The sequence below is a fragment of the Camelus dromedarius genome, chromosome 12 (genome assembly GCF_036321535.1).
Source record: "Camelus dromedarius isolate mCamDro1 chromosome 12, mCamDro1.pat, whole genome shotgun sequence".
Taxonomy (NCBI): domain Eukaryota; kingdom Metazoa; phylum Chordata; class Mammalia; order Artiodactyla; family Camelidae; genus Camelus; species Camelus dromedarius.
In genome coordinates, this window is record NC_087447.1 from 435399 (window position 1) to 456449 (window position 21051).

The following is a 21051-nucleotide window of genomic DNA, read 5'->3' on the forward strand; positions in this document are numbered from 1 at the left end:
GACCGAGTAGCATGAGGTGTGGGAAAGCAAGACTCCGAGAGATGACCCGTTCTCCAGCCCAGGGTGGGGTTCGTGGTCATGATGTGCTGGCCCGGCTCTATGGAACCCTCAGGCTGCCCATTGTCCCTCACGTGGTCCCCAGGGCCCAGTCACTGTGGTCACTGAACATGTGGGGTGTGAAAGGACATCTGTGTAACTGGCCCCCCCCCCCCAGATCTGCCATAGCAAGAGCGGGGAGATCAACCCGGTGAAGGTGGGCAACCTGGTGAAGGCCTACGTGGACAAGTACCGGCGCATGCGCAGACACCGGAGGGCCGAGGCCAGCGAGGAGCCGCCTGCCCCGGGCCCCGAGGGCTAAGGCCTGCCCAGCGCCGTCCTGGCTGGAGTGGAGGAAGCAGAAAATTCTGGGGACACCCAGAACTGTTTTCAGGGTTCCTGTGATCACACGTGGTCTGTGCACCTGTCCTGTTCACAGTTTAAAACTAGACTTTTTTTATTTGTACATTATAGATACACACTGTTCCCACTGTGTTCTAATTTATCAAAAATGGATTATCTTTAGAGATGTCTCAGTTGGCTCAGTACTTGAAAGGTGAACTTTGTGACCAAGGAAGGTCCTGGGCCAGAGGTGCGGGGAGGTTTCCTCGACCCCCTCACAGGCAGCCTCCCCCAGGCAGCCATCTGTGCGCCTGGCCCTTGTCCAGGGAGCCCTTATACCATCCCTGTTACGCTCTGTAAAGAGTTGCTGAAGCCTATACTCAGCTCCACTGAGGCAGAGTGGTGTTGGCAGATTTCAAAGGCCAGGGACAGCCCCTAGGTGCAGCACAGAGGCCCTGCTCCCGACGGAGGGGCCCCAGTTGCCACCTGGCAGGGAGAGCAGAGTGTCTGTGTCCTGAGGGACAGTGGGGATCTTTGCGTAGTTTGTTGGCTCTAAAGTGGGGCCTGAGTTTCTTCACTGTGAAAAGAGTGGGGTGCTCCCTCCTTGGGCCCCCAGGAAGTGGGGTGAGCTTGAGTCCACGGTGCCTTTGCTGAGCCCCAGCCCCAAGCCCACCTCTGATCAGGACACAATGCTGGCTCTTGGGTTTCTACTGGACCCCGAAGGGGCCGGGGTCCGCCCTAGGCGGGCTGCCCCACTCCATCAGGAAGTGCTCCAGGAAGTGCTCTAGGTCGTCATAGAGGCTGTCAGAGCTGGACAGGCAGAGGCCGAGGCTGCCGCTGTCCAGGGAGGACACGCCTTCACGCTGCACGCCCTCCAGGTATGCCCGGCACAGCCATGGCTCCAGCTGTGGGGAGGGCGCTGTCAGGCCCGGTGGGGCTGTGTGCAGCCCCACCCTGGGGACCCCTGCACCTCACCTTCACGAGGACCAGGTTCTTCTCCTTGGGCCTCACCACCGACAGGTCCTGGCCAAAGCCCAGGTAGATCGTGTAGTGTGGGGAGCCTTGGCGCCGGCGGGCACGGAACTCCCCCAGCTCTGCAGGACAGGACCGGGCTCTGGTGAGCAGGGGGCGGGGGGTCAGGCTGGGAGGACCTCAGCCCCAGGGCAGGTGCTTCACTGACCTTGAAAGAAGGTGCCGAAGTCAAAGATGGGGGTGTTGCAGTCTCGGGGCAGCAGGCGGGCTGGGGTGGAGGGGCTGGCAGAGCCCAGGGGCCCACCCACTTCCCAGTAGACCTTGCATTTCCCCTGGCGCCGGGCCCACAGCCACGGCCCCCGGAGCTCCAGCTGCAGGCCAGGGGCCACGTGCTGCAGCAGCTTCTCTGTGTAGTGCAGCTGCTTCTGGTCGGGCAACTCAGCAGGGCTGGGGAAGGCCACACGCTGGGGCTCTGCAGCCTCAGCAGCCAGGCTGGGGGAGCCATACAGGAGCACACAGCCTGGGCGCCCCACCACCTCCTGCAGCACTGTTCGGCCCTTGTACATGATGGTCAAGTCCAGGGCCCCCAGGCTGGGCTCTTCGTGCAGACAGACCTGGGAGCACCTGGGACCAGCCGGGTGCTCACCTGCCATTGGGGTGCAGGCACCAGAGGAGGGTGTCGTGCCAAGCTCCACGTCTGGGAGCTGTCTGGGCTCTGGGGCCAGGGTGGGCCCTGCAGCTAGAGAGAAAGGCCTAAGCTGGCACCTGGTCTCCCAGCTCCTCCCTCTTCCACAGGTCTCTGGCTCCTTTTCCCCATAATCTTGGCCTAGGGCAGTAGCCACAGGCCGGTGGCCACTCCCACTCCCTGGGAGGAGCTCTGGGCCTGACCTGAGGAGGATCAGCTATACTGGCCCACCTGTAGCCCGCACCATCCCTACTGGGCCTCCCTCTCCCCCAGGCCCTGCCTCCTCTCTCCCCTGCCTGCCTCTCCCCTTGGCACAGAAGTCTGCAGGACAGAGCACCCCCCTCCAACACAGCCCCTTACCAGGAGCCTCTCGGGGGATCGGATCCGCCCCCAATACAGCTTTCAACAGATGGTCCTCCAGGGAGCTCTCCTGCAAAGCCTGGAGCAAGAGGTCCCCAGCGTGCTCACTTGGGTTTGCAGTGCAGGGCTCAGGGCTTAGCCAGGCCGGTTCATGCCCTGGCCTCTCACCAGTATCTGCTGCCTGGCATGGCCCAGGAAGCCCATCCTGCAGGGGAAGACAATGCCAGCTTAAATAAGCAGCCCCCAGCCCCAGCAAGAGCTGGCAGCCCTTGCTTGACCCAAGGTCCAGGAGGGCAGAATAGCCTTACCCTTGTGAGTGGGGCATCTTCAAGGGCTTTGTCCTCCCCCTGGTTAATGCCTGGGTCTTCTGAAGAAGAAAGGTTTGGAGAAACACTGGGACCTGACTCTGGAGTGGACTCCTGAGTGTGAACCCCTGGGCAGCTCCTCACAGCTGGAACGTGCACCTCTCCTTCACTAGTCCCAGTAAGCTCATCAGCTTCCTCCCAGTGATCCCCTTAGCAGTCCCCAGCAACCTGGCTCCAGCCTCTCCCACGCTAGTCTCTAAAACCAGAAATCTGATGCAGCACCGCTCCCAGGACAGAGCAAAGTCCCAAGGCCCTCCGAAGCACATTCCACTGCGCCCAGCCCATCCTCCTGCAGCCCTCCTGGGGCTTTCCTCACCTCTGCACCCCAGCTCAGGGCTGATCATGTACACCTTATGCGGGTCGGTAGGGTCAGCTGAGTTGTCTTGCAACATCACGAAGCGCCCAGTGCTGCGCAGGGCGCAGCGGAAGTTGGTTTTCCAGGAGGCTCGGAGCGCACCCTCGTTGGATGACCTGGCACCGCTGCTGCAGGGCGGCCACCTGCCGCGGGCCACGGCCCAGGCCTGGGGATTGAGAGGGAGTGGAGGACGTGGCCTGGATCCATGGATCTGGGGCTGCCCTACCCCTACCCCCGGGTCCCCGGCGGGATTGCGGTCCCACCTTAAAGATGCGCGAATCTGCTTCACCCAGGTCCTTTCGCGCGAAGTGCTTCCAGGGCACGCGGAAGCGCGTTCGGGCAGCGTCCAGCCACCGTAGCCCCTCATAGCGGCCGCTGCTGACCTCGGCCAGAAGCCAGTCTCCGAAGAGCACGCGCGGGGCCCCACTGCAGACAGGGCAGCCGGGTTATCAGGGCGCGCGCAGGCCGCCGGGTGCGTGGGGTCTGCACCGGGCAGGGCGGGGAGCTCTCACCTGTCCTGAGCCACGGCCATTGCTCCCTCTGCAGGGGGTGGGCGGGGAAGAGCCGGCGCACCCTCCGCGGCGAGTGTTGTCACGGGCGCAGAGTCAGGTACTACCGCAGGTGAGAAGAAGGTTGCGAGTGTGGCCAGATGTCACCGGTGTTGAGGATTACAGATGGGAATTGATGGCTGATGGCCACGACGTTGCTCGAGTGTGAGTCCTGGCCAAAGCGGTGATAGGTGTGACTACAGATACGGCGAGCGCGCGCACGAGGGGCCACAGGTGTCGAGCCGGCGGCCGGGTAGGCCCTGCGGGGGCGCGACGGAACTGCCGCAGGAAAACGAAACCTCACGTTGCAGGAAAACAAAACCTAACCCACTGGGCCGCGGGGCTGGCAGACGCCCCTCTCCCTTCCCCTCTCGCCCACCCCGCAGGTCCTCAGCGACCGTGACCCCCGCATCCAGTTCCCCCAATTCTGGATCCGTGCCCCGCCGCCGTCACCCGCGCTGCCTGCCCCCTCCCGGCCACTGCTCCACGGAGCGAACGCGTGGTCCGACGCGGCCGTCACTGCCCCTCTGCTTCCGCGTGAGTCCCGAGTACCTGGCGCTGAAACGACCGGAGCACGAAATCGCATCTCCGAACACGCCAAAGCAAGCGCTTTTATGCTGGCGAGGCCGGGGGCGGGGCCGGGCTGCGCGGAGCTCCAGGTGCAGCAGAGGAAGTCACGTGCTCCGGCGGGCGGGGGCGGGGCCGCAGGGGGTCCTGGCGGCCCGCCTGCACAGCCGCTGCCGGGTCCAGCCGATGCTCTCCCTCACCCGGCGCTCTAGGGGACTGGGGCTCCCGCACCCGACGTGGTGGGACAGGCAGTGGGATAAGCTGGGGCTCCAGGAAGGAAACCCGCACTTCGCTGAGCAGACAAGTGGGTGATGAGGGTGCGGGGGAGGAGCGGCAGCTGTGTTCTTTGGGTTCTTACCAGTGAGAACTGCTCAGGCAAGGTACTCAAATACGGTCGAGATTAAAATATTTGGAAAGGAATTCGTAATGCCTTTTCATGAGGAAAAACGCCAGTGACCCTTGAGGGAGGGTGGTAGTCGGGGCGGAAGTCCTGCCTGAAGTCCGCTCGTGCGGAAGCCAGCGGAGGGGGCTCTGTCCCCAGTCCCTGGCCCTGGGTCCCCCCACTGCCTGCCTCGACCCTGTGCCGCACACCCGCCACCCCTGTGCCCGTGGCCTGAAGGCCACTGTCGCACTGGGTGGGCCACACCCCCACCCCCAACACCGCGGGTCACAGTCCAGGCACCTGGATTAGTGGGGCGCCACGGGGTGCTTACTGCCCACACTGTAGCCCACAGGCGTACGGCTGTGACCCACCGGAAGGTCCCCAGGACCTTGCTCTCCCAGATGAGTGTTCCCGAGGGTGGCCCCTGGCCAGGTGGCTCCTCATCCTCCCCCACGGGAAGAATCTCCGTGGTGGGTCTGGAGGTCAAGGTCCCCCCTCCTCGGCGGTGGTTAGACCAAGAGAGGAACTTCCTGGCCACCACCAGCTGCTACCAAGCCTGGGAAGCCCCGTGGCCCCGCGGGCACAGCAGGTGGTTTACGGGAAACAGCGCCGGGCGCTCTCGGCTGGCCGGACGCGACTCCGCCCCCGCTGCGCACCCGGCGTGTTCCCGGAGGACTCGCTGCCCGGCGCTGAGCGAATGGGCCTCGTCGCGACCACCCCCACCGGCAGCCGCTCGGGGAAGGCCCTACACACCGCCGCAGATCTAAAAATGTCACTTTATTCTGCGCAATGAGGGGACGGGGAGAAGGGCCAGGCTGACTCGGGTCCAGAGGGGGAGGCGGGGAGGCCACGCTAGAAGTAGATGGAGTCGGCGCCTGGCGGGTCCTCCGTACCCCTGCCCGGTCCTGCGTCCGAGCCCGCATCGCCGCTGCCCTCGCTGCCTGAGTCGCCCGCGCCGTCTGCTTCCGATGCGGGCTCGTTGAGGACCACCACGTCGGCCTCTGCCCCGATGTCCTCGCCAAACCACACGGCCTTGTAGCCACCTTCAGGGCGCCGCTCCTTGGTCAGGATGGACCTGACGGCTGCAGGGTCTTCCCCATCCCGGGCCACTGCTGGGGACTTGGGGACATGATGGAGGGTGGCAGGGCTGGGGGATGTGGGCCCCGGGGTCACAGGCTCTGGGGTTGGGGGCCGGCCGGGTCTGGGTGAGGGGCTAGGGGCCGGTGCCCAGTTAGCCTCCTCGCTGACGAAAGCCTGGTTGTCAAAGCCTTGGGGCTGGGGCTCCTGGGGCAGAGGGAGCCAGAGGTCAACCAAGCCTGCCCTGGCTTGGCCCAGCCCTCCCCTCCCCAGAGACAGGACACTAGTCCCTCCCTGTGCTCTGCCTCTCTCTGGCCCCTTCCCATCCTTTGGACTCCACCGCATCACTCCTCTCCTGGACTGACTCCTGGTTTCCATCCCGCAGCCTCTCCACTGCCTCCCAATCTGTTGCTCCGTCCTCTTGATGCCTATCTCGGCCTGCCTGTTCACTCTCCTCTGTCTCTCAGTTGGCCCTCTCCAGTCCTGTTCCCAACCCAGGGCCTCACCAGAGCTTTGCCAGAGCAGCACTTGAGTCGGTGGCCGTAGAGCTTGTGGACCAGGACCATGAGGGCGATCAGAGCCAGAAGGAGCAGCGCCCCCAGCACCCCACCCAGCGCCGCCATCTCCACTGCTGAGAAGCGCTGGTCCCCACTTGGCTTGTTTGTAGTGCTGCCTCCTCCTGCCCCAGACGTCCCTGCTGACACCACCACTGCCCCTTTACTGCCACACCCCAGGCACGCCCGTGCCAACCTGTGGCAAGCTCGGGACCCCCTGAGAACAAGCAGGCCTGGTTCTGGGGAGTGGCACTTTTGATTCCCCACAAAGGAGCTGTGTGTTCCCCAGGAGCCCGATAGGCCAGGCTGCTGAAGGGGGCGGGGAGAAGGGGGTCGGAGGCCACCAGTTCCAGGTGGAAGGCAGGGGGTCCAGTATCACAGGAAGGGGTATGAGGGCCATGTGGGGCCACTGGGGTGAACGGCCCCAGAATTGAGGGGTTCACTGGATCCCAAATCTGGCCTCTGTCCCGCCCTCCACACGCCTTCCCTAGTTCACGTCCTGGGCTCCCCCAGGACCTGTCTGTCCCCCAGACCACAGCAGACCTCTCCTTGAGGTTTCATGGTCTGTATGGTCACACCAGGCCGACCTGGGGCGGACCCTGCCCTACACTGGCCACCTAGAGTCAGGTGGCATAAGGGTGACTCTAGGGCAAATAGAGGTGCTACCTGAGGACCAGGGGGTCCTGCTGGGCCCAGGGGACGTCAGCGGAGAGGTTCCTGGTTTCGAGGTCTGTGCTGAGCCCCCACTGGGTGAGGCTGGTGTTGGGGAGGGGCTGGTTCCCGCACTGGAGGGCCCCCCAGGCATGGAGGAGGCAGATGGCCTCAGAGTTGTGCCTGAGGAGGGGTACGGGCCAGGACCCCCTCCAGAGCTGGTCGTGGAGGGCCCCTGAGAGGGTGCAGGGGGCCCGGGGACTTCCAAAGTGGTGCTGCTTGAGGGTCTGGTCGTTCCGGCCGTCTCTGGGGATGTGGGGGAGTCGGGGGGGCCTGGAGCCAGGGACAGGGCTCGGGCTTGCCACTGTCCCCAGCCAGAAGCCCTCCCTGCGCCAACCTGGGACCCCCGGGAGGCCTACCTGTGGGGGCGGGCTCCTGTTCTGAGACTTGAATCTCCACGACTGTAGTCGCTGTGCCTGAGGTCACTGTGTTCTTGGCCTCAACCTGGGCAGAAGAGGGCTTGTCCCTCTTGGGCCCCACCTTAACCCCCGCCCCTGGAGATACTGCCCACCCCTCACCTCTGCATAGAAGACGCCGGTGTGCACCAGCAAGGCGTTGGTCAGCACTGCCTCCCCGTCCATTCGGAAGTTGGAGTTGTTGGTGATTTGATACGTGATGGCCGAGTTGAGGTCCTGGACACGGCCCCAGTGAGTCCTGGGTCCAAGCTGCTTCCCAAACTCCCCGAAGCCACCCCCAGAGGAAGGCCAGGCAGACCCAGGGACACGACGGTGCCTACTGGAAACTCAGGGTCCTGGGCCCGGATCCTCAGAGGCTGGGAAGGGGCAGCTGCATCCTTGACGGCCACGCCCACCCCAGAACCACGTGCCACGGTGCCGCGGTACAGGCTCTCGGGGAAGCGGGGCAGGCTCCCGTTGGCATCTCGGGCCTCCACCGTGACCTGGGTCACGGAGTACCGGCCGTGGTCTGCCTGCTCACCCTGGGGGTGGGGGAGGCAGCAGTGACCAGCAGGTCCTTCCAGGGGAGCCCTGCAGCCTGTGGCCCAAGAAGGGCCCCTGGAGACCTGGCCTTATGCAGGCACTCACCTTGACCACCAGAAGGAAGGTCTTGGGGCTGGGGACACTCTTGCTCATGGTGAGGTTGCCTGTGCTGGCATCAATGGAGAATGTGCCGTCCTCATGTCCTGGGAGGATGGAGAGATGCTTGGGCCCCGGTACCCTCCGGAGGCCTGAAGTCCCAGGGTCCCAGCTGGCTCTGCCCACGTGGCCAGCCCCCTAGAGGGGAGAGAAGCTGGGGGGCTGGTGCTCACTCACCCTTCATGAAGCTGTAGACAATGGGCTGGCTGATGGCCCAGTCCCCGTCCACGGCATAGATGGGCCCGGGCTGCAGGACAAGGGCGCCTGGCTGCGGGATTGGGGAGGGGAGGGAATGCCGTGGAGCTGGTGCCGTGGCCTCGGGCCCCTCCCGCACCCCTCCAGGAGGTCTGGAGTAGCCCTGATGGGCAGCCAGGGACACAGTCCAGTTGTCCGGCCCCACTGCCCACCACACCTTCGGACCAATTGCTAATGAGCCAGTTTGCCCAAAGTCATTTGATTGATCTGAATGACGTGTGTCTACTTAAGAGGCAGCCATGTGGGATGGAGAAAGCTCACACAGAGGTCTGGGCCCCTCGCACAGGGCAGGGGCCCTGGTGGCTGAACCAGACCCCACTCCTCAGGAGCCCCCTGATATCCAGCCCAGCTCCCTACCCATTCACGCGGTGTCCAGGGAGCACTGTCTGGCTCTGCCTGAGGACAGCTGGGCCCATTCCCTCACTTGAATTTCAGAGGCTCTGTGCCCTCCTCACCACCGTGGGTTTGGGTGAGATTGGTTTAGGAAGGAACATTCACATGTGCTTGAAAATCACAACCAAATCTGGCCCCGTGGCAGCCAGGCCCCACGCCCTGCCTCTCCCTGTCCCCGGTACCAGTTTGTGGCCTGTGGGCACAGTCCCCTGGTACTGGGCTTGGATGCAGACGTAAGCGTCCGAGTAGGTGCAGGGCAGGAACCAGGGGGGCCGCAGGTCAGCAGGCTGCACTTCCAGGACCAAGGTGGCTGTGGCCGTGTGGCTGGGCTCCACATTCTCTTCCTGTGTGTCCTGCAAACAGCGCAGCCCTGCGGGTCAGGCCAGGGAGTCCAGGCAGGAGCAGCTTGCATAGGCACTTGAGCGTCTGGGACTCGGGCGGGAGTGGCCTGCTCACCCGCACCAGCAGCTGGAAGGTCATGTTCCGACACTTTTCGAAGTCCAGGGGCTGGTCCAGCCGCAGGGCTGGGCGGTTTGTACCCATCAGGGAGAAGAAGTCACTGGCACCCTAGGGCGGTGGGGGGACTCAGCCCGGAACCCTGGGAGGACGAGCATAGGTGGGGATGCCCAGAGGGAGGGGCCAGCCAAGGGCAGGGGTGAGGGGCACTGACCAGAGTCACTTCCTGGAGGGTGTAGAACAAGATGTCATCTTTGTCAAGGTCCTGGGCCTCCAGTTCTGTCTCAGGGATGATGGTGGTATTCACTTTAGTGTCCTGGGGGCAGGGAGGTGGGAGATTGGTCTCGTCACGCCCCTGACCCCCATGGACCAACTCCCTCTGACCACCACCCTCTACCCTCTGGCTCCCACCCCGGGTTCTGATGCCCCAGGTGGCACCAGCCCTGTCCATCCCACTCACCTCAGGCACCTTCCAGACCCTGGCCACATACGGGAACTGGGGCGCGTTATCATTGACATCCAGCACAGACACAAACACCCTCAGCTGGGTCACCTGGAGGAGGGGACAGGGTCCCCGACCCAGCGGGGTGCACTCGTTCTAGGTGAGGGGTGCCGTTTCCAAGACAGCCCCCTGCCCTGGGGCTCCTGCTTCAGCAGGAATTACAGACTAAGAACAAAAAGCCAGTTAGAAAGCACAAAGGAGCGGATGCCCTGGGGAGAGTAACGCAGACGCTGGGGATGCAACCAGGGAGCCCCACAGGAGAGAACAGCAAAGCAATCGAACTTCCTCAAGCGTAAATCTCACAGAAAGCCAGGAGACCTATAGATTGAAAGAGACGTGAGAGAAACAGTGACATCAGGTGCACCAGGGGGATCCTGCTTGGATCTTGATTCACACAGGAAACTGAAAGACTCCTCCGGAACTGGGAAGCGCAGACAACAGATGTCGTTGTTCATGCTAAGGAGTCAGTCCCTGCCTTTTTCGGGGCTGACAGCGCTAACCCAGTGACAGTTAAGAAGCGTCCTTATCTCTGAGAGTCTCATCCCGAGCTATCTGTGGGTGCTGTGCTGTGATGTCAGGTGGGGCACCCACAGGGCTCAGAAGGAACTGCTGAGCTGGCTGGGGTTGGGGGGAGGTGCTAGAGTTACAGCAGAACAAGGGGGTGGGCGCCTCTCCCAGCAGGTGGGGGACGGTGAGAGGGAGCGGGTGGGGGCCAGGGCTCAGTGCCGCCCTGCATCTGTCTGAGTTATCTGGGCAGAGACTGGTGCTTGCTTTGCCAGGTAGGGTCATCTCCTGCTGTCTGGGGAGTGGACTGGGGTAGGCAGGGCCAAAAGGGGAGCAAAGAACCAGCTGGAAGGTGCTGGTGGACGAAGCCTGAGGTGGGGAGGTGGGGAGGCAGAGCCAACAGATTTGCTGGAGGACGGATGTGGGGAGAGGGAGGGGAGACTGAGCTGGCAGGGCAAGGCGCCTGCGGGGCAGAGGGCCTTGGGTCTCGAGCCGGGGGTGTCTGTGGGGAGTGTGATGTCCATCCGGGGCCGAGTTTATGCGTCTGCAGCTCAAGGCAGAGTCTGGCCCAGAGGAAGTGTGGGCGTTGCCAGCAAACTGGTGACACTTAAAAACTGCACTGCTGGATGAGGTCACCAGGGAGTGACCGTGGACCAGGCAGAGCAGAGCACAGAGGTCCAAGCGGGAACACTCTGACATCACAGGTGAGGGTGGGGACATGGGGAGATGCCAGGAGGGGGTCGGGGGTGGGACTCACCGTGGTGTCACCGCTTTTGCATTCCAGTTGTGCCTGCAGCATTGAGTTCTCCTGTAGGTGCGGGTGGGGGTTGGGAATCACCTGGCCAGCCAGCCCCATTTCACAGGTGAGGAGACTGAGGCCAAGAGCAGCATGTACTTGCCCTGGGTCCCCATCATCCATGCTGAGTCCAGAGGGCATCTGGCCCGGGGCAGCTTCGTCCCCTGAGGCCCCACCCTCTCTGGGCCAGCCTTCAGCCTGAGAGGCCCCCTGGGCAAACTGAGCCCCAGATATCCCCAGAGAGCCCTTCTCCATGGAGGAGTGTCAGCCCCTCCTGCTGCCCCCTCCCTGGGCACAACCAACCCAGGGCTGCTGTCTGCACCTCATAGTCAGGGGTCACGTTGAGAAACAGCTGAGTCCCCTGGATTCGAAATGCGAAGTGGGTGGACGAGGGTCCGAGGGTCACCTGCTGGCCCTCGGGGACGTAGATGTCAAGCAGGGGCTCACTGGAATTCGTGTTCTCCTTGACTTCGAAGACGGTCTTGTCCACCGAGCAGACTGGAAATCGGAGAAGAAGGGTCAGGCCTTCAGCCTCCTGCCCACCACCAAGCCCCCCTGCTGCTGCCCCCAGTACCCTGGGCCTGGGCTGTGGCCATGAGCAGCGGGAGCAGCAGGGCCCAAGTCCGCATCTTGGCAGCGGACGGCCTGAAGGAGGGTCTGAGACTGCCTGGTGTCCAGGACCCTCTGAGCAGCCGTGGCACTGGCGCAGTCTTTGCCTGGGCGACCTTCGCCCCTGCCAGGCACCGCCCCACTTTATGATCCTTTACGACCGGAGGACTGGCCTCCACCAAGGGGGATCCCGCTGGCCGTCCCCGGCCAGGCCCAGCCAACAGCCAGGAGGAGGGGACCTGGTGGTTCCCTGGCAGGAGCTGGGCCACATGCAGGGGCTGACAGGGGCTCAACCCAACGAGCCAAGACACGAGGCACTTTGAGAGCTGCGGGGGCACCAAGGTTCTGGGTGGTATAGGCTGGTGTGGGCTGGGGTGGGGCTGGAGCTGGGGTGGGCTTCTGTGTTTGCTGTACCTGCTCCCAACCCAGGCTGTCCCTCTGCCAGCTCCTCTGCCAGAATCACAGTGGGCACAGCTCCCAAGGCAGCCAGTGAGGGTCAGACCAGAAGTGCCCCCTCCAGGCCCACCTCCTCTCCCTGAGCCAACCCTCCAGGTCTGGAAGGGAAAAGCCATTTGTGTCCTCAGGACTCCCTGCCTGTCCCAGTAACCAGCTGGCCTCAGCCAGGTGGGCCAGGCAGGCAAGGTGATGGAGATGGCAGGGCTTTAGGGGGCTGGGAGGTCCTGGGGGGCCCTGGGTCCCAACAGAGAGGGGTCCTGGCAAGGGTCCTTGGCCCAGGCCCCCAACCACCCTTCCTCCGTCTTTCCTCGGCCCCCAAGCCCGTTATCTGGCAGAGGCTGCTAGGCGGGGTTGGGAGGGAGGGAAGGGGCTGCTGTGATGAGGGGTGGAGTCCTCCGCCTTCCCACCTCCCACTGCAGCGCAGGGCCTGAAAACACTGTCCCCGACACCCCTGGTGTCTGCTGGTGACCGCGCAGCCCTGCCTGTGCCAGTGGTCCTGCAAGGGCTCCAGGAGCTCCAGCACCTCTTGGGGCCTCATCCCAGCACCTCTTGGGGCCTCATCCCCGCCCCTGCTCCACAGACTCCTGGTGGGGGGAGTCAAGCCGCTCTTCCGAGACCACGTGGCCCAGACCTGCAGCCAGGATTCCTGCAGCCAGGATTCCTGCTCAGGTCCTTTCCCTGGGGGCGCCTACCTCCCCACATCATAACCACGCGGCCCCGGGACAGCAGCTGGGGATGTCTGAGCCCCCCAGCCCCTGAATGTTTGCTGAGTGGATGACAGGGCGCCCCGAGGACGCCCAGGGAGTTAAAGAAGCTGGAAGGTGAGACTCCCCACTGGCTTCCCAGGGTTAAAGGGCAGCTGGGTGTGGGCACAGCCCTAGAATCCAGTGGATGGTCCCTGCTTCCTGCCAACAGCCCTGCCCTGCAGTGGCTTTCTCCATGGCACCCAGATGGCACACAGAGCGGACTTCCAGGCCAGGGTCTGCATTCCTCCTTTATTGGTGCCACGTGCAGCCCTTCCACAACCTCCTCCCCCGACTCCCTCCCGGTCCAGGCTCCCCTTGTCCATGGAGGGGAGGATCCATCTTCCTCAGGGCCTCATCTAGGTCCCTCAGCAGCGGGGATGGCCGGCTCTGACATCATGACCCCAGCCCTCAGTCCAGGAAGCAGCTGGGGAGACCAGACCTGGTCCACTGGGGCCCTCAGGGACATCCTGCAGAGATAGCAAGGTTAGGTGGGGGCCGAGGGCTTGATGCTGGAGATCGCTGGCCACCTGGTGAAACCAGGCCTCCTCTGGTCCCCAGCGGAGACGGTTTCACCTTCCCAGGCCCCTGGCCCAGTGCCGCCCAGACCCAGGGTGCCCCAGGGATGGCCTGGGGCGGGAGGTCTTAACGCGGGGATGGGGACAGTGCTCACCAGGCCTGCAGGGAGGGCCTGTCCACCCACAGCAGGCAGAGGTGGCTCTCAGAGGACTTGGTCCAGGTGGTGCTGCTCTCTGTGTCCTGCTCGCTGCCCCCCACCCCAGATCAAAATTAGTCCTGGAGCTGGGGAGTGGTCACTGCTAATGTGGGCGCCCCACCGCGGGTCTCCCCGGCCCGCGGGGGGCGCCCGGCCCCTCACCTGCGCTTCCCTACCAGGCCCTGCAGAAGCCGCTGCAGCTGCGCGCTCTCACGCAGGCGGCTGAGCTCGCTCGTGAACGTCCCGTCCGAGTGTCGCGGGGCCCTGAGGAGGGGATGGGGCCGCGGACGGGTCAGGGCCGGGCCTTGGCGGGGGCCGGAGGAGCGGGCCTGGGCACCCAGGATCGCGGGCTCACCTGGGGGGCGCGGGGCGCGCCGTGCAGCCTCCGAGTAACAGCAGCAGCAGCAGCAGCAGGGCCCGCATGGCCATGGTGGGCGCGCCGAGGCGGGGGCTGAGAGGCGGCCGGGCCGCGGCCCCTTTATAGGAGCGCCGGGCCAGGGGCTGGGGGCGAGGGGGTCGGCGCCGCGCCGGCTCCGCGCCGCCCGAGCCGCGCCCCATCGATCGCGCGGGAAGGTCAGGGCCGCCCCCCCAGCTGTTGCCCCGGCCGGCCGCCCGCCCCCACCGCCGCGGTGGCGCCCCTCGGGCGGGCCCGCGGGGCGGGGGCGGTGACTGAGACCCGCAGGGGAGCAGCCTGTGAGGAGGCCGGGCCTGGCCGCCCGGGGCCCGGGAGGGGCAGGCGCGAGGGGCCGGGCCGGGGCGAGGGCCGGGCGACCCGAAGCCGAAGCCGCAGGCCGAGTGACCCTTTCCCCCTGGCCGGGCGTGGGGCGGCGGGAGGAGCGGCGGGCAGGGGGGCTGGCGGGCCGCAGGGCGCCTGGGCATCTCTTTGCTTTTTCCCAGGCAGGAGAGACCTGCGCGCACTTCACGCTGGGGTAGGAGGTGGACGGACGTGCAGACGGAGGGTAGAGAAGGGGCGGGCAGCGGGAGTCGCTGGGTTGAGGAGCCTCAGGCCTTTCACACCAGTACCCACCAAGTCCCGAGTCGTAACTGACAGCGCTAGTAAACGGAGCTACAGGCTGGTTGTTCATGGGTCAAACTTCACATGCATTTTAAAAATAATTAGTAGACTTTTTTTTTTTTAAGAGCAGTTTTAGGTTTACAGAAAAATTGAGCTGTAAGTACAGGGTATTCACACACACACACACACACACACCCAGCCTCCTCTCCCCAACACCATGTCTTCATTTTGGACATTTGTGACAATTGATGAACCAACAGTAATGCATTATTAACTAAACCCAAAATTTACATTAGGGTGCATCCTGGTATTGCACAGTCTATGGGTTTTGGCAAATGTACAAGTATCCACATTGCAGACAGGGTCACACAACGTTTCACTGTCCGGAAAACCCCAGGTGTTCCTCCTGCTCACCCTCCCTCCCCAACCCCTGATCTGTTTACAGTCGCCATAGTGTGCCTTTTGCAGAATGTTGTCCAGCTGGAATCATCCAGTCTGCATCCTTTTCAGATCTACTTTTTTCACTTAGTCATGTGCATTTAAGGTTCCTCCATGTCCTTTCATGGCCTGACAGCGCATTTCTTTTTAGCGCTGAATAATACTCCATGGTCTGAATGTGCCACAGTTTATTCCTCCATTCACCTGCTAAAGGACATCTTGGTTGCTTCCAAGTTTTGACAATTATGAATAAAGCTGCTATAAACATCCACGTGCAGGTTTTTGTGTGGACATAAATTCTGAACTCCCTTGGGTAAATATCAAGGAGCAAGATTGTTCAGTCATGTGGTAAGACCATGTTTCACTTTGAAAAAAAAAGCCAGACTGTATTCCAAAGTAGCTGCACATTTTGCATCCACACCAGTCCAGGTGCAGTGGCATCTCACTGTTGTCTTCTTTACACATATTTTTAAACAGCTACTGTGGCCTCGTCTTGCACAAATTTGGCAAATTTAAACCCCTAAACTTTAACAGCACTGACCAATTAATTACATTCATGAGAACACTCCAAACTCCAATTACTAATTTAACCAGTCAGATTTCTTGGAACTTCAAACACTTAAGTGACCAGGCAGATCTTCATAAGAAAAATCTTACTATTAAAAAAAAATTAACATGCAGTGCAATGGACTTCTAAAAAATTTACATATGGTGAAATTAACATACAGTTAAAAAAATGAATTTTGACACAGGTATAGATTTGTGTAACTACCACCCCAATCAGGATACAGAACAACTCCACGACCAGAGAATCCCCTCCTGCTGCCCTGGGTGGTCACATGCACTGCCCTGAGTGACTTGGGTCACACCTGCTTGAAGTCACAGGAGCACAGAGGGACAGATTGAGAGTGAGATGGGTTCCAAGTGGGGGGCTGAGGCCAAGGAGAGGCGGGCTGTGTCCTGCACACACTGTGGCCGCTCACCCTCACGCTGGTCGCCCTGAAATGTGGCAGGTAAGAGCCCCACGCCCTGCCAGGCGACTGGAACCAGGAAAGAGATGCCTGAAGACCTGGGACACATGCAGCTCAAACCTTGCCTGGCTGGACACTGCTTTGAAACGCACAATGCAAGCCACACAAAATGCCACATCCCACCCACAGATTCAGGAGGAGCTGCAGGGGTTCTCAGGACTCAGGCCCCAGCTGGGTCCTCGTCACAAATGCACAGAGGGAAGTCAGCTTCTGTGAGCAGCTATGCAAGGCCTCAAATGGGACCTCACTCTGTGTGTGTGTGTGGGGGGGGGGATTCCTCCTAATAGCCAATTTCTGGGTCCAGGAGTCGCAGAGAGAATAAGCAGCTTTATTTTTCCAGAGTAGAAGGTAGGAGGGAGCATATTGGAAGCATGTTAATTTACCTCACGGAGACATACTTTGACTAAATAAGCAAAGCACAGAAAATATTCTCTACCCTTCCACTGAGATTTAAATGTCAAGTTCAAGTAAACTGTATCTACTCTCAGTTCTACCTTAGGAGGTTGTAGGAGGACATTGAAAGGAATGATTTCTCTCAAATCTACAACTGCTCCGCTCTTCCCTGCAAAATCCAGTGTGACATAGGCTACATCTGGCTGGATGCTTTCAGGAAGTGAGCCAGGGACCCACAGTCCTACAGTGTAAGCTTACTGTGGCCACCATGAACATCCCCTTTATTATCCTTGAGAATTAAACCCATGCAGACGTAGACCCGGCAGTCGGACGAGCTCCCGTGCGTCACTGCTCGGCTTCAGTCGTGGACCAGTGTTCTCCACCCCATCAACTGTCTCTCTTTTTTTCCAACTAATTTTGGAGCAGATCTCAGAAATGTTACCATTTCATCTGCAAGGATTTCAGTATCGATCCCAAAAAGGCAAGGACTGTCAGGGGGAAGGGTACAGCTCAGTGGTGGACTGTGTGCTTAGCATGCACAAGGTCCTGGTTCAATCCCCAGTACTGCCATTAAAAATTTTTTTAATAAAATAATTAAATAAACCTAATTATCTCCCCCACCAAAAAAAAAACAAAACAAAACAAAGATGAAGGCTGTCAGTTGTCGACTCCCCCACAAAGATCACCAAGGAAACGTGCTGATCAAACGAAGCTGAGTTACCGAGGCTGAGCAAGGATGAACGTGAGCCCACAGGCCTGGGGATGGTTCGAATGGGGGTTGGGAGAAGGCTGTTATAGGGACTTGGGTTCAGGGCTCGGCTGCCTGAGGAAGGGTCTTTCAGAGCAGGGAACTGGCAGGGACTGAGGAAAGGCTGTGAGCAGCTTAGGGCTGGGAACACAGGGAGACAACAGTCAGTATTAATCTGGTGAAACTCATCAGTGTTCTCCTATTTTGTGGGTGAAAGATGTCTCCCAGGTGTCACCTCCTGAAGCATCACTGTTTCACGTAGATCTGGAATTTATCTAGTACATGACGTGAGGTGGTGACTCCGTTTCTTTTTTTCTCTGTGGCTGTCGCCGATGTCCAGCGTTGGTTACTGAACAGACCGTACCTCCTCCACTGCCCTAAAGTCACTGTCACTGTGAATCAGCTGTCTGTGTACATACAGGTCTCCTTCTGGCCTCCCTGTAATAAGCCTTTGGCCCACCTGCCGTTCCTTGTACTGTCTTAGCTGTAATGCCTCAATTCCTTCACTCTCCTAATGACGCTATTTTATTCTTAATATCTAACTGATCAAATCCATTCACCCTGTTTTTCTTCAAGAGTGTCTTTGTTGTTTCTGACCCTCTGCATTTCCATGTAAATTGTAGAATCTGCTTGTCAAGGTCGACAGGAAGATGCCGTTAGGAGATTGATGGAAACTGCATCAAGTTGCTAGCCCACTTCTAGAACTGTATCAAGCTGTGCCTTTGAACTGCATTTCCCCGATGATGAGTGACATGCGGCATCTTTCATGTGCTTCTTGGTCATTGGTGATCTTCTTTGGAAAAATATCTGTTCAGTCCTTTGCCCATTTTTAAGTTGGGTTGTTTGTCTTCTTGTTGAGTTGCAAAAGTTCTTTATATGTAATGGATATTAGACTCTTACCAGATTGATATTTAAATATTTTACATATATTTCACTCTCCTGATAGTGTCCCTTGATGCACAAATGACTTTAATTTTTATGAAACCCAATCATCTATTTATTGATTTTATTTGTGCTTTCAGTGTTATATTTAAGAAAGCACTGCCAACTCCAAGGTCATGAAGATTTGCCCCTAAATTTCCTTCTAAGAGTTTGATAGTTTTAGATCATGTATGTAGGTCTTTGATCCATTTTGAGTTATTTTTTAAAAATATTTTATTTTATATTATTTTTTCCCATTCTTTTTAATTGAAGTATAGTCAGTTTACAATGTTGTGTCAGTTCTGATATACAGCATAATGCTTCACTCATACACATACATGCATCTGTTTGTTTTCGTATTCTTTTTCATCATAGGTCACTACAAGATGTTGAATATAGTTCCCTGCGCTATACAGAATAAACATGTTGTTTAGCTATTTTACATATAATAGTTAGTACTTGCAAATCTTGAACTCCCAATTTATCCCTTCCCACCCCCTTTCCCCCCATAAGTTTGTTCTCTATGTCTGAGTCCATTTCTGTTTCATAAATAGGCTCATTGGTGTCTTTTTTTCAGATTCTACATAGAAGTGATATCATATCTTATTTTTCTTTCTTTTTCTGGCTTACTTCACTTAGAATGACAATCTCCAGGTCCATCCATATTGCTGCAAATGGCATTATTTTATTCTTTTTTATATGGCTGAGTAGTATTCCATTGTATAAATATACCACAACTTCTTTATCCAGGCACCTGTTGATGGACATTTAGGTTGCTTCTATGTCTTGGCTATTGTATATAGTGCTGCTATGAACATTGGGGTGCAGGTGTCTTTTCAAATTGTATTTTTCTCCAGATATATGTCCAGGAGTGGGATCACTGGATCATAGGATAAGTCTGTTTTTAGTTTTTTAAGGAACTTCCATACTGTCCTCCATAGTGGCTGCATCAATTTACATTCCACCAACAGTGTAGGAGGGTTCCCTGTTCCTACTTTGACTTAATTTTTGTATGTGGTATGAGGTAAGGGTTCAACTTCATTGTTTTGCTGGTGGATATCCAGTTGTCCCAACACGATGTGTTGAAAAAACTCTCCCTTCCCCATTAAATAGTCCTGACAGCCTTGCTGAAAATCAGTTGATCACAGATGGGTGGGTTTATATCTGAGTCCACAGTTCTATTCCATTGATCTTTGTGTCTGTCCTTAATGCCAGTACCATACTGCCTTGATTCCTGTAGCTTTAGAGTAAGTTTTGAAACTGGCAGCTGTGCCAAATTTTTCTTTTTCAAGATTGCTTTGGTTATTTGGGGTTCCTTGAAATTCCATATGAATTTTAGGATTGGTTTTTCCGTTTCTTAAAAAGTCTATTGGGTTTTGATAGGGAGCACATCAAATTTGGGGATTCTGTGGCGAGAAAAACTATCTTAACAATATTAAGTGTTTCAATCCACAAAGATTAGATTTACTTATTTATGCCTTCTTTAATCTTTTCCAGTAAATGTTTTGTGGTTTTCAGTGTACAGGTCTTTTCACCTTCTTGGTTAAATTTATTACTAAGTATTTTATTCTTTTTGATGCTATTGCAAATGAATTATTTTCTTAATTTCATTTTTGGATTGTTTGTTGCTAGGGTATAGAAATATAACTGGTTCTTATATGTCAATTTTATATCTTACAGCATTACCAAATTTGTTCATTCACTCTAACAGATTTTGTTTTTGTTTGTTTGTTTTTTAGGATTTTCCATACGTAAGATCATGCCATCTGCAAATAAGAATAATTTTATTTTTTCTTTTTCAATTTTGGATCCCTTTTACTTCTTTTTCTTGCCTAATTGCTCTGGCTAGCACTTCCAGCGCATGTTGAGTAGAAGCAGCAGTGGTGGGTCTCTTTGTCTTTTTCCTGATCTCAGGGGGAAAGCTTTCAGTCTCTCATAATGGAATATTACGTTAGTTGTGTGTTTTTTATAGATGACCTTTATCGTATTGCAGAAGTGTCTTTCTATTCCCAATTTACTGAGTCTTTTTGTCATAAAAGGGTGTTGGATTTTACCAAATGTTTTCTCTACATCAATCGAGATGATTAAATTTTCCTCCATTCTATTAATGTGATGTATTACATTGATTGGGTTTTGTCTGTTGAATCACTCTTGCATTCCTGGGATAAATCCCCACTTGGTCATAGTGTATAATCCTTTAAAAAGGCTGCTGGATTTGGTTTGATCATATTTTGTGGAAGGGTTTTGTATATATATTTATAAGGGATAGTTGTCTGGAGGCTTCTTGCAGTATCATTACTGTTGAGTTTCGAGTTCTTTATCTGTTTTGTATACAAATCACTTCCTAGAAATGTGATCTGTTGGTATTTTCCTCCATTGTGTGCCTGGAAGTTTTTAATTTTAATGAAGTCCACTTTATTGTTTCACTTGTAGATCACGCTTTTGGTGTCACATCTAAAAACTCTGCCTAATCCCTGGTCACAAAGATTTTCACCCCATCTTCTCTTCAAAAATTTTTATAGTTTTAGGTTTTACATTTAAATCTATGATTTATTTTGTGTTAGTTTCACCTGAAGCATTAGATCAAGAATTTTGGTGGGTTTTTACTTGTTTTTTGTTGGTTATGTTGGTGTGAGTCTCCTTGTGTGATTTCTATTCTCTTTCCTAGACCTTTGGGTCTGTCTGTCTGTCCAGCAGTCCCACATGGTCTTGATCACTGTAGCTACATAGAAATTCTAAACACCGAGCCACATGCCTCCTCCAATTTTATTCCTCTCTTTCACAGTCGTTTTGGGTAATTCTGTTTCTTTTGTTTTTTCACCTAATGTTAAAATCAACTTGTCTATATCTATGAGGAATCCCACTGGAATTTTGACTGCAGATGCATTAAATCTATAGATCAGTCTGGGAAGAATTGGAATCTTTGCTTTGCAGAATCTTCCAGTTCATGAACTAGGTATGTCCCAGCATCTATTTAGGTTATTTATTTAGCCCCTGATTGTCAGCCCTGACGCCAAGCCCCTGGTGG

General features: G+C 57.1%; 4 protein-coding genes across 14 annotated transcripts in view; 1 reads left to right on the top strand and 3 right to left on the bottom strand.

The window, feature by feature from the left end:
• PHRF1 (PHD and ring finger domains 1) overlaps nucleotides 1-563 on the top strand; it is a 27551-nt gene extending 26988 nt beyond the window's left edge. For all 5 annotated transcript variants that reach the window (XM_031448343.2, XM_031448344.2, XM_064491927.1 and 2 more), the window contains one exon: nucleotides 215-563. In XM_031448343.2, coding sequence (XP_031304203.2) covers nucleotides 215-358 — 144 coding nt within the window. In that variant the 3' untranslated portion in view covers nucleotides 359-563. The remainder of the gene's footprint in view (nucleotides 1-214) is intronic.
• IRF7 (interferon regulatory factor 7) lies at nucleotides 469-4344 on the bottom strand. Of its 2 annotated transcripts, none has more exons than XM_031448349.2 (9): nucleotides 4216-4344; nucleotides 3628-3942; nucleotides 3379-3541; nucleotides 3077-3281; nucleotides 2704-2762; nucleotides 2396-2600; nucleotides 1559-2089; nucleotides 1354-1472; nucleotides 469-1283 (listed from the first exon to the last, which is right to left on the bottom strand). In XM_031448349.2, the coding sequence occupies exons 2-9, from the start codon at nucleotides 3645-3647 to the stop codon at nucleotides 1086-1088; spliced, it is 1500 nt and encodes a 499-aa protein (XP_031304209.1). In that variant the 5' UTR covers nucleotides 3648-3942; nucleotides 4216-4344; the 3' UTR covers nucleotides 469-1085. The 2 variants fall into 2 exon arrangements, with proteins under 2 accessions (XP_031304209.1, XP_031304210.1); XM_031448350.2 differs by having other exon boundaries at nucleotides 3628-3835; nucleotides 4216-4322.
• A 1026-nt stretch (nucleotides 4345-5370) lies between these two features.
• CDHR5 (cadherin related family member 5) lies at nucleotides 5371-11588 on the bottom strand. 6 transcript variants are annotated; one of them, XM_031448336.2, is made up of 15 exons: nucleotides 11529-11588; nucleotides 11277-11452; nucleotides 10916-10966; nucleotides 9613-9705; nucleotides 9367-9468; nucleotides 9153-9263; nucleotides 8879-9049; nucleotides 8226-8316; nucleotides 7998-8095; nucleotides 7691-7891; nucleotides 7473-7586; nucleotides 7314-7398; nucleotides 6910-7077; nucleotides 6196-6386; nucleotides 5371-5896 (listed from the first exon to the last, which is right to left on the bottom strand). In XM_031448336.2, the coding sequence occupies exons 1-15, from the start codon at nucleotides 11581-11583 to the stop codon at nucleotides 5465-5467; spliced, it is 2139 nt and encodes a 712-aa protein (XP_031304196.2). In that variant the 5' UTR covers nucleotides 11584-11588; the 3' UTR covers nucleotides 5371-5464. The 6 variants fall into 6 exon arrangements, with proteins under 6 accessions (XP_031304196.2, XP_031304195.2, XP_010997520.3 ...); XM_031448335.2 differs by having other exon boundaries at nucleotides 6910-7200; XM_010999218.3 differs by having other exon boundaries at nucleotides 6196-6383; nucleotides 6910-7227.
• Nucleotides 11589-12020: 432 nt separating this feature from the next.
• SCT (secretin) lies at nucleotides 12021-13983 on the bottom strand. Its single transcript, XM_031448338.2, has 4 exons — nucleotides 13833-13983; nucleotides 13640-13741; nucleotides 13436-13528; nucleotides 12021-13232 (listed from the first exon to the last, which is right to left on the bottom strand). Exons 1-4 carry the CDS (start codon nucleotides 13904-13906, stop codon nucleotides 13118-13120), a joined length of 384 nt encoding a protein of 127 aa, XP_031304198.2. The 5' UTR covers nucleotides 13907-13983; the 3' UTR covers nucleotides 12021-13117.
• Nucleotides 13984-21051: the final 7068 nt, after the last annotated feature.